Source organism: Grammomys surdaster, unplaced genomic scaffold (genome assembly GCF_004785775.1).
Source record: "Grammomys surdaster isolate TR1022 unplaced genomic scaffold, NIH_TR_1.0 125863, whole genome shotgun sequence".
Lineage (NCBI taxonomy): Eukaryota > Metazoa > Chordata > Mammalia > Rodentia > Muridae > Grammomys > Grammomys surdaster.
The window spans coordinates 314,358-325,575 of NW_021620689.1; the positions used below are offsets into that span (position 1 = coordinate 314,358).

At 41.7% G+C, this 11,218-nt stretch overlaps 1 protein-coding gene across 2 annotated transcripts in view; it reads left to right on the top strand.

The window, feature by feature from the left end:
* The window catches only part of LOC114641003 (protein argonaute-4), a 35,807-nt gene extending 24,946 nt beyond the window's left edge, over nt 1–10,861 (top strand). The window contains exons 15-17 of one of the 2 annotated variants that reach the window (XM_028790112.1): nt 4,157–4,258; nt 4,520–4,719; nt 6,959–10,861. In XM_028790112.1, the coding sequence (XP_028645945.1) occupies nt 4,157–4,258; nt 4,520–4,719; nt 6,959–7,067 (411 nt within the window). In that variant the 3' untranslated portion in view covers nt 7,068–10,861. The remainder of the gene's footprint in view (nt 1–4,156; nt 4,259–4,519; nt 4,720–6,958) is intronic. The other variant, XM_028790111.1, reaches the window with a different exon arrangement.
* Nucleotides 10,862–11,218: the final 357 nt, after the last annotated feature.

The following is an 11,218-nucleotide window of genomic DNA, read 5'->3' on the forward strand; positions in this document are numbered from 1 at the left end:
ATTATCCAAACTACAAACTACAAACTTCAGAGTCTTTTTTTTTTTTTTTTTTTGGTTTTGGTTTTTTGAGACAGGGTTTCTCTGTGTAGCCCTGGCTGTCCTGGAACTCACTCTGTAGACCAGGCTAGCTTCAAACTCTCGAACTCAGAAATCCGCCTGCCTCTGCCTCCCAAGTGCCAGAGTCATTTTTAAATTCTTCTCCTGCCTTATTGTCCTGCCATGTCCAGTTTGCCAAAGAATCTCCTGAGTTGTGCCCCCAAATCTCTCTGACCTGAAGTGTTTCCACTACCCTAGGCAGGAGAGTCACAGCAGTCTCTGTTGCCATTGCTCCTTCATCCTGCTGTCAAGGGTTGGGCTGTAAAACACACCTGGCTGCTCAGAAGTCTCCACGTGTTCTCCATTGCTTATGAGACACCTTGCTTTGCTCCTTCATGTTTTCCCCAGGGAGCCAAAACAACACACTAATTTCTTCTTCCACTGTGTCCTCACTGTGTCTCCCATTCCCACTGCATTCCTTTGTCTGGAATGAGCACACCCATCCCAGTCCTTTTTGTTGTTATTTAAGGTATACTACCAGTGCCTTTTTAGATAACAGTTGGACTTTATGGTTCAGACTAATTCGTATAGTTCTGTTTACACCAAATCTTTTTTAATGGTGTTGGTCATTGAATCTAGGGTCTGACACATATAACAAATGTCTGTCACTCAGCCATATCCCCAGCCCCCTTTTACCTTTTATTTTGAAACAGGGTCTTACTAATTTACCTGGGTTGATCTTGAAGTCACTCTGTAGCCTGAGCAATCCTTAACTTTGAGAGCCTCCCACTTCCATTTCCTGATTGGCCAGGCTCACAGGTTGGTGTCACTTTTGTGCTCAACATTTTTTTGACCTTAACTTTTGGCAGCAATAATAGGAATTTCTCGATTATGATTTTGCCCCTTGCAGGGTGCCATATGAATATGAATAGAAACGTGCAGCTTTTGAGTTTGGCTTTTCTTATTTGGTATAGTATATTGAAGTGTCACCCTTTGCTGAGTTCAGACATGAATATAGACAAGCTACAATTTATTCATGTGTTCCTGGGCTCAGGGTGCATCTAGTGTTTGCAGACGTCACCCCATTTTATTTATTCATTTATTTAGAGACAGCGTTTTGTTGTGTACTCAAGATGGCCTCAAACTTGCAACCTTCATGCCTTAGCCTCCTGAATGCTGAGAGTTATGATGTGTGCTACCATCCCAGGCTTCTCCCTCCTTTGCAATTCCTCCTTAAGCTATAAGAGCCGGGCGGTGGTGGCGCACACCTTTAATCCCAGCACCTGGGAGGCAGAGGCAGGCGGATTTCTGAGTTCAAGGCCAGCCTGGTCTACAGAGTGAGTTCCAAGACAGCCAGGGCTACACAGAGAAACCCTGTCTCGAAAAACCAAAAACAAACAAACAAACAAAAGCTATAAGACATAGTGTGATTCCTCCCTCCCTACCAGCAATTCTAGTGCTTTTACCTGTATCACTTTGCACCAAAGAGCTTGTGTTGTGGAAGTTCATTCATTCATCTATTCTGCCCTTGGCTCTTAGACTCAACATTCGCAAAGCCTAGCTTGAGTACTCAGGTAATACTTGTTGAGTTCAGTGTGTCTGGTTTCCATCCCCCCACCCCACCCCCACCCCCAGGCATCATACAGACACAGCTTTAGGTTTTCATCTGTAGAACCCTAGAGTTTGTTTTTGTTGTTATTTTGTCTTTGGATTTTTTTTTTGTTTTGTTTCTGTTTTGTTTTTCAAAACAGGGCCTCACTGTGTATCCCTTGCTATCCTGGAACTCACTCTGTAGACCAGGCTACCCTCAAACTCAAAGATCTACCTGCCTCTGCCTCCTAAGTGCTGGAATTGAAGCCATGTACCACTACCACTAGACATACCTAGAGATTGTTTAAAAAGAGGTTCTGTGGTTAAATAAGTTTGGAAACACCACCTATTCTATTGTCTTCTTAAATATCATACCCGATTAAACAGTGGTTTTGAGAAATTACACATTAGAAAAGCTTCTGTGTGTGTGTGTGTGTGTGTGTGTGTGTTGATAGACTCTGAAGCCATAGCCTCACCTGTGGCAGGCATGTGCTATCCTCTGAGCTACATTTCTCCCTCTAAAAAAGCCTTATAACTGTGATTTAATGCAAAAGTCTTCAAGACTTAAGACTCCCTAGTGGATGCCTGAAACACACACATGCACACACACACCACAAACACACACATACACACATACACTGCACATAATACATACACACAACACATACACATAATACACGTATACATAATACATATACAACATATACACACAACAAATATACAACACCACATACCACTGCACATAACACATACACACACAACATATATATACACATACAACATGCATAACACACATGCACAACAAACATACACCACACCACACATGAACAACATACATATATAATACATATATACAACATACACACGTACAACATATACAACACACATACACAACATATACAGCATACATATCTACACACATAAACGACATATACACACACACCACACACACACTTTCTCCTAAACATGCATGCCTGTTGTGGCATTTAAACTATAAATTAGGCATAGTAAAGATCAATAATAATAAAAGAAAGCCATAAACTGTAATAAAGTTATGTGAATCAAACATGGCATCTTAAACCTGTAACCTTAGCACTCAGGAGACTGAGATAAAAGAACTGTGAGTTCAAGATCACCCATACTACTAAATGCAGGCCATCCTAAACAATATAACAGATCTTGTCTCAAAAAATAAACACAGAGGTAACAAAAGCAACATGTGCCATTGTCTCTCTCAAAGTATCTCTCTCCGTTTCCCATTGCACTGTGCCAATATTTTGAGCTATGGCTGACCACAAGTAACTGAAGCCATAACTTGAGATAAGCAGGAATTACTGTACCTCAGTTACACTTTCTCTGGTTTAGCTAGATACACAAGCTTGATATGAATTTGAAGGAAGAATGCTCAGTACTCCAAGTTCTTCTATGCATTGTTATGTGATTCACAGCCAGAAGGAATAGTATTTAGGAGTCAAATAAACCCCGTGGAAACATATGCCTCTGTTCTATTAAACTTTCTCATAGCAAAGCAGACAGAGACAAAATTTAATTCGTTGCTGTTTGGTGCATTTCTGGAGTGCTTCATTCCCCTTTCCAGAACCTTAGGGTTTTAGAAATGCAAGAGGTCATGACCTGATTTTAGGGATGATTGGATTGAGACACAGAGATATTCTGCTCTGTTCAAGGCTGTGGGTACTGGCCTGGCTCTGAACTATCTTCTCAACCTCCATGTCAGCAGAGGCTTCCGATAATCATCTTCCAGAACGTATATACATATACATACACATACACGCACACGCACACGCACACGCACACACATATACATATACTTGTTGAACCTGGTGAACCAGTTTGAAGACCTTCATCTTGTCTTTTACTGAAAGCTGTGTGTGTGTCGGGGGTTCTTTTTCTCTCTCAGGTGAGGAATGGAGGTCATTTTTTCTGGGAAAGTTTATTTGTCTTTTTTTCTTTGTTGCAGTGCTGAGGATTGAACCCAGGGTCTTCCTCTTGTTCACGCTAAGCAAGCACTCTATAGCTGAGCTACATTTCTATTCCTTCAGTGCTGTTTGTCCCTTCTCTGAATATAGAATGTCATCTATAAACATGTGGCAATACTGATGCATAAAGCTATAGATAAAGTTATTATGTGGATTCCCCAAAAAGGCTCTGGAGACTTGTCTGAAAATATGCTTTAGGGTAAGATTTGGGCTAAGAAAAAGTTACCAAGGGACTCAACTTTTTTTTTTTTTTTAATTTTAGTTGGAGACAGGGTCTCACACTGTAGCCCAAGGTGACCTTGCTGACCTTGAACTCAGAACAGTCCTCCTGCCTCGGCTTCCCAAATGATGAGATTACAGGTATGAATCACCATGTCTGGCTTAACATCTTGAATTAATCTAGTTTTGAGACTTCACATAACAGCAGTCCACTAACTTATTATCAATTAATGTGTTAAAGGAAAGAAGTACCCTTAAACCAGCTTGTTACTCAGATAGTTAATTGTATTCTTAAAAATTATATCTTTTAACAGGTGGGGAAAAGTGGCAATGTCCCAGCAGGCACTACGGTGGACAGCACCATCACACAGCCATCTGAGTTTGACTTTTACCTCTGTAGTCATGCAGGAATTCAGGTAATTTGGAAACTGGTCCAGATCTTTGACCTGATAGGAAAATATCTGCAGGCTCAGCAGCTAGCTCCAGTAGACTTGTCATCAAATGCTGTGCCCAGCTTTGTTAACTGCTTTGCTTCAGGACTGCTATGCAGAGATCTACTTGTAGGTATGGGGTAAGGCGGAAATACTGTTGAGCTTAATAATTAGATTTCAATTCCTCGTGTCTGTTAGGAAGCCAAGTCCTGCTAGAAACACATTAACCTAAAACTCTCCTTCCAGGGAACCAGCCGTCCTTCACATTACCAGGTCTTGTGGGATGACAACTGCTTCACTGCAGATGAACTACAGCTACTGACTTACCAGCTCTGTCACACCTACGTGAGGTGCACACGCTCAGTCTCCATTCCTGCCCCTGCATATTATGCCCGGCTTGTAGCGTTCCGAGCAAGGTATCATTTGGTGGATAAAGATCATGACAGGCAAGTTCCTCAATAAAAATCTCTTCCTGTTGTGGAAGCATGTTTTTAAAAACAAGCGATACAGAAAAACCCTTTAAAGATGTAAACCCCCTTTTAAGGTTTAACCTGCAAGGAACAGTTAAAACTGCATGAGGCTTTGAGAGCTTTGAATGTGACTTCTGGTCCAAGAAGTGCTCAAGCTTGTTTAAACTTGTGTCTCTAACAGTCTCATCCGGAGCGGCCTGCGGTTTTCACATAGAACTAACTGCAGTTCAGTTCTGCTGAGGTCCCAGGAGCCTCAAAAGGTGGTGGGCAGAGCACCCTGGCCCTAGTCAGAGTAGTCACAGACTATGCATTCCTCTTCATGCATGAAGGAGTCCTACCTAGCTCATTCTATTTCCAGTACAATCCAGAATTAACCAGAGTAAGTCAGGTCTTATGGGGAAAGAGGAACGGTGACTATCTTTATTACAGATAGGGACTCTAGAGACTCAGACATTTTGACCTGTTACTGAGCTACTAATAAATGCCTAAACAAGCTCTTTGCATTAATTTTCTTTCCCAAATGGCCATTTGTGAAGTGTAGCAGTTTCTGGGCTCTTCCCCAAGTCTCAATTCAGTTGCTAAATAGTAGACATTCCATTGCAAGTCTATTTCTGTAAGGGATTGAAAAATACACTATTGCAGAAAGCGCCCAGCTGTGACTTTACACTTTGCATTATTTAATGTGCACTCATTCATGCAATACAGTTATTTGGTATTGTATGCCTAGTGCTGTGCTAGGTACTAGAAAATGGTGAGATTAGTAAGCCATGTTCCTTGCCTGTAGGGATTTTCTGTTTCAGTATGGAGGTAATAAAGGTGAGTGTAAAGCTGACAAGTAGTCTGACTCATTGTAGATAACCATGCAGTGGGAAACCAGAGGAAAGGTCGCTAGAGGACTTTATAGCTGGGTGGGCAGGGCTTAGCTCTACAAAGGAAAGAGGCTTTTCCAGGCAGGGGGACAGTAGACATAAAGGAGAGAGAGCAAGTGACATTTTTGGACAGTAGTTAGTTTTCTTTGGCTGGAACACATTAAAAGGGACTAGCAGGCATAGGGTGGAAAACTGTGTCGGAGCAAGATTGTCTTTGCTAAATGTAAAAGCTGTCCCTGGGCTGGAGTGCTGTGAGTGAAGGGGCAGAGGGTGAAGTCAGAGATGACTAGGGTAACATCAGCATTCAAAGGGAAAAGTTGGGGGGCCAAGGGTGTGGCTCCACGGTGAGCACAGTGCTCAGCACATGAAGCCCCAGAGACAATCCTCAGCACTTAAAAAGGGATGATTTGCCAGACCCTGTGGCACAGGATACCCCACGACGTTTGTTTAGAACTTGTGAGCACTCAGCTAGGACATAGACTCATTAATGTAGGAAACAGTGTTAGCAAGTAGGAATAAGGTTAAGCCAGGCATGGCGGTACACACATCAAAGACAAGGGATCTCTATGAGCTTGAGGCCAGTGAAATCTACATAGTAAGATCCTATCTCAAAAGAAAAAAAAAAGGAGAAGGAGAAAGAAGGGGAGGAGAAGGATACTCTTTTTCTCGAAGATTTCATTCCAGTAAAGAATACCTGAGAATACCTAGAAATTTCCCAATTAACAATTTTATTTCCGTTGAGTCTGGTACTGTAAAAGAAAAGCATAGTATTCTGTGAAAACATATTCTAGGTGACCCTGACCTGGACTTTGAAGTCAGAGAAGTTTCTAAAAGGGACATAACTTGTCATTGAAGCTTGAGGAATGAGTAGAAACCGATCAGACAGAGGGGCAGTGAAGTCCTTACATAGGTGCTGTCAAACACTTGATTTCTGTGAACATTATGTAATTATTGCAACCATACATTAAATAAGGTTACTATATTCAGTTGACAAAAGTGTCTAAGGACACATAAATGGTTTGAGTAGCCCAGGGTTGAGCCAAGATGTTCTTGAATACAAGACTGTTTGTGCTATTTGAAACTCTGAAGTTTCGCCGGGCGGTGGTGGCGCACGCCTTTAATCCCAGCACTTGGGAGGCAGAGACAGGTGGATTTCTGAGTTTGAGGACAGCCTGGTCTACAGAGTGAGTTCCAGGACTGCCAGGGCTACACAGAGAAACCCTGTCTCGAAAAACCAAAAAAAAAAAAAAAAAAAGAAAGAAAAGAAAAGAAAAAAAAAAAAGAAACTCTGAAGTTTCAAGTAGTCTTCTGCTAATGCCTGGTTCCTTGTTTTGTTCTCATTATAGTGCCGAAGGCAGTCACGTGTCAGGACAGAGCAACGGCCGGGATCCTCAGGCCTTGGCTAAGGCTGTGCAGATCCACCACGATACCCAGCACACTATGTATTTTGCCTGAGAGTCTTGGAAAAGGACTCAACCAATTTGGCATCCCACACAGCCTCAAAATGTCTCAGATGCCTACTGCCTCTCTTAGTGCCACAGTGATTTCAGGTGGTCCCTACCAGCAGCTCAGAATGGTTGCACTGACTCTGTACTCTGCTGCCCCATCTGATGCATCAACAAAATTGAGCCAGTTTTTTTTTTTTTTTTAAAGAAATAGATACTCATAGATTATGTTTTCTGATGCACTGGGCAGAATTTTTTACCTCAATGTGCGAAGGCTGATCAGCCTTGACTTTCTAAAGGACCTTCCAAGAAAGGTTTCTATGGACTGTTTTGCTAGCTGTGGTATTCACCGCAGCTAGTCTTATAAGAGGAGTATTTCCCTTTTTTCTGTGTTCGTTGAATGGAATGCATAAGTGGGAGAGAGAAACCAAACAACCTGTATCATTTCCATGTAACTTTTTAATTGAATGGGTCCATAGACTTCTTAACAAAGATTTCTGACTTTGCCACTGTAAATGCCTTTAAGGAGCATTAACTTTTGAAAGTTTTACAGAACTCTTGTTACCTTCACTGCTTTATCTTACTGATCTCTCCGGGCCTGCGCTGTGGAGTACAGGCTGCCTGGCAATTGCACTGTATTTGGCTGCAGATTCGAACAGGCAGTTCCCTTACTTGGCTGGCTTTTGTGAATCTGTGACATAAGCAAATGTGATGCGTGTCACAGGGACAGATAACACTGCCATGGTAAAAAAAAAAAAAAAAAAAAAAAAACAAAAAAAAAAAAAAAAAAAACCATGTTCTCCATATTTGGAAAAAGAGAATTAGCTTTTAGTATTTTTCCACGTCTTCAAAAGTGCCCATTTTATGCTGCTGTATGGTGTGTTAGATCAGAACGATCTTTAAACTTCTCTCATAGAATGTTAACTTTGGCAATAAGCATTTTTAAGGCCCCTGCCCTTTCTCCTTCTGACATAGTTTTCTAGATGAAATTTCAGTATGATTTTATCAACTATTTCTTATATATCATAACTGGAATATTCTGAAACCAGTTTATAAAGACACAGATTTCCACGTCCTTTTAAATAATTGTTTTTTAAAAACAAAACCTATTTTATAGTCAGTGTCCTGTCACTTTAAAAAAAAAAGCTGGAACCAGGATGCTTTCTGATTGGTTAGGCTTTGCTGATGTATAAGGCACATTGAGAGGTACTGCACTTGAAAAGAAAGTACCAGCCAGTAAAAAAACTAGTTTCCCTGGGATTCAAGGTTGCACACATAGCTGCTTACAGGACAGCCTGGAGTGTTCTTGGTGGCTTTGCCTTTCTCTTTTTCAACTAAAACTCTGTAGAAGAAGTTGATTTTTTTTTTCTTTTTCTGTAATAGATTCTGGATTCCCTCACAGGAAGATAGGACTCCTTTTCTTGTCCAAACAAAGGAAGTTGATGTAAAGCAAGTATCAGTTAGGACATAGGAAACTGTGTTCTGTATTTAGTGTAGATAATACTTTGTAAAGGACAAGTGCTACATAGTCAAGGTAGTTCCACCCACGGTTTCCACTAACCTGGAAGGGCAAGGAGTGAAAGGTCAGAGCCTCCATGTGGAGCCTCACTCCTCAAGGCTGAGGATGGTGCTAGAGAAGAGACAGATGCAATATGCTAACATCAAATGTGCAGTCTCTCTGTGGAAACCATTGGTGGGAACACTGGATCAGAGGGTAAAGGTGTGAACTCGTTAGCTGGTCCAAGGTTCAGATCCATGAGACGAGCCCTCTTGTAATCCCAGCAATAGAAAGCACCGTTTCCCTTCAGTCACTTCAACAAGTGTGTAGATACATTAATGTTTCCGTTTCCATGTGCTGTCGCTCAGCAGTGCCACCAGTGTTTGCTGAGACTGGTCTCCGGGAGAATTTATAATGTCCATCTAATCCTATGACACATGAAGATGGGTGCAGACCTCCCTAATCTCTGCACATAGAAGGAAGAAGCAAGTCCTGTGGCTGAAGCACACAACATAGGAGTGGAGAGACACCAGATGTCCGTTCTCTAAGGTTTTCCTTTTTTGCAAATACCTCACTTGGATAATACAAATCAGGACATGTTGCTGAATGACTGACTGCCACTTTTATTCACACCTGTTCAGAGAAAGCATAGAAAATACTCTGCAGCACAGCCACTCTGGACCCAAGAGGAGAAGGAAAAAAAAAAAAAAAAAAAAAAGGAAGCTTTCCTGGAGCCTGTGATGTGAAGAATTCTTGGTGGCTGGCAGTTAGCCAGAGGGCACCATACCTGTACTGGAGTGCCTAGGGCTCGCTTGTTAACAACGCACAGAAGAAATGCTTCCATCTTCCAGCATGATGGGACAGTGAGCAAGCTGTGTGCCCAGAAGCCTCAATCCACGTTTCTGCAAGTGGGTTCTAGGTTTACCCATGAACAATATTCCTGAAACACCACTGTCAATCCTAGTATGCTGGGATGAATCAGTGTGGAGCTGGAGGAAAAGCCAGGAGACCGACTTTTGCAGTACCAATAAGGGTGTGGTGCTGTTGTTCTGGACAAGTGGAAAGAAATAGGGAAGAGTTAGGATTACTGGGGGAGAACTGAGGGGTGAATGTCAGGAGGTGATCACTGCAATTATACCATTGCAAGCAAACCTGAATGCATAGTTTTAATTTAACTAGGGTTGGCAATTCAAATAGGTAACCCCCTCAAAACTGACTGAATTGTTATGCATGTGTCAATCAAAGGGAGGTGTGCATTCTCTAGAAGTAGTGTTAGGCTGTTTGGTTCTTTTAAACACGGCCTATTTAGGTACTGTCATGTAGTATGGAAGATTTTGGTGTAGCAACTCTAAAGAACAACAATTTGGGGCTAGGGAGCACAGGGCATTAAGAACGGGAAAGACCCAAATGTTGAGCCAATTATGTTTCATTGTTGTTAGTTGTTGAATCCTGAGGTGTTTATAAAGGGAAGCAGCTGCCCTGATGCAGCTAGCGCTCTGGGCAGGCGAACCACATCCATTCTTACTGTAAATTCTATGTACTGCTTCCAAAGGTGATGATTTACAAGCAGGCATGTTCTAAATGGTCTGTATCTTAGGATCTGGGGTCCAGCCCATATCCTATATCAACGCCTACCCACCTGGCTCAGCTACCTATTCCTTCCCATGGAAAAGGGCAGTGCACTCTTTTAACCAGGCTCACCTCACCCTCTCTTTGCCACCGTGGTTACGCTCCATGGATATGCTTTTAAGATTTTCTTGCTCAGTAGCAAGGTGGCTGCTCTGCTTTCATTTTAAGAAAGCAGAGGTTAAGGGCATCATATTAATACTGCTTCAACTCCAAGAATTAAAGGGAAGACCTTTATTGGTCAACCGTTTTCTTATCCCTTCCTATAGACACATTCATATTCTTTCTGTGTCTACAGGCTGAAAATGTTTGTGTTTGTTCATCTGACTAATGGTATGGTTTCTGTTTCTATATGATTAGACTTGTAATGTTCTAAAATGTATTTTATTAATTTGGACTGGATGTTTGCCTCCAGTGATACGAGGTACTTTCTCTAAGCTATTAAGGAAGGGTTTGTATCCCTATATGAGATAAGATAACGGTTGTTTAAATTTTGCAGAGGGTTTTGTTATTGTTATTGGTTTTGGTTTGGGGTTTTGTTTTTTGTTTTGTTTTTTTTTGGCCTGCAGGGATATTTTGTGTTCATGTGTCCAAAAAGTGGGGAGGGGAATAAACTGGCATTCTTGTGCTAAAAGTTGTTTTTCTCATCAATTGTGTAATAAATATGGAATACACTGTAATGGCATCGTACATGGCTACTTTAAGCAGTATCATCTATTTGAGAAATTGGACAAAAAAAGAGAAGTGTGGCCGGGCGGTGGTGGCGCACGCTTGTAATCCCAGCACTTGGGAGGCAGAGGCAGGCGGATTTCTAAGTTCGAGGCCAGCCTGGTCTACAGAGTGAGTTCCAGGACAGCCAGGGCTATACAGAGAAACTCTGTTTCGAAAAACGAAAAAAAAAAAAAAAAAAGAGAAGTGTGTTTAATTTCTGTGTCTCCCTATATTTAGGAATTGCAGTTGGGGATTTTTGAAGGGCTCCAAGATCCAAGAACACTTCACATACAGAAACTTTGACAATACGCATCAAGGTTCTAGAT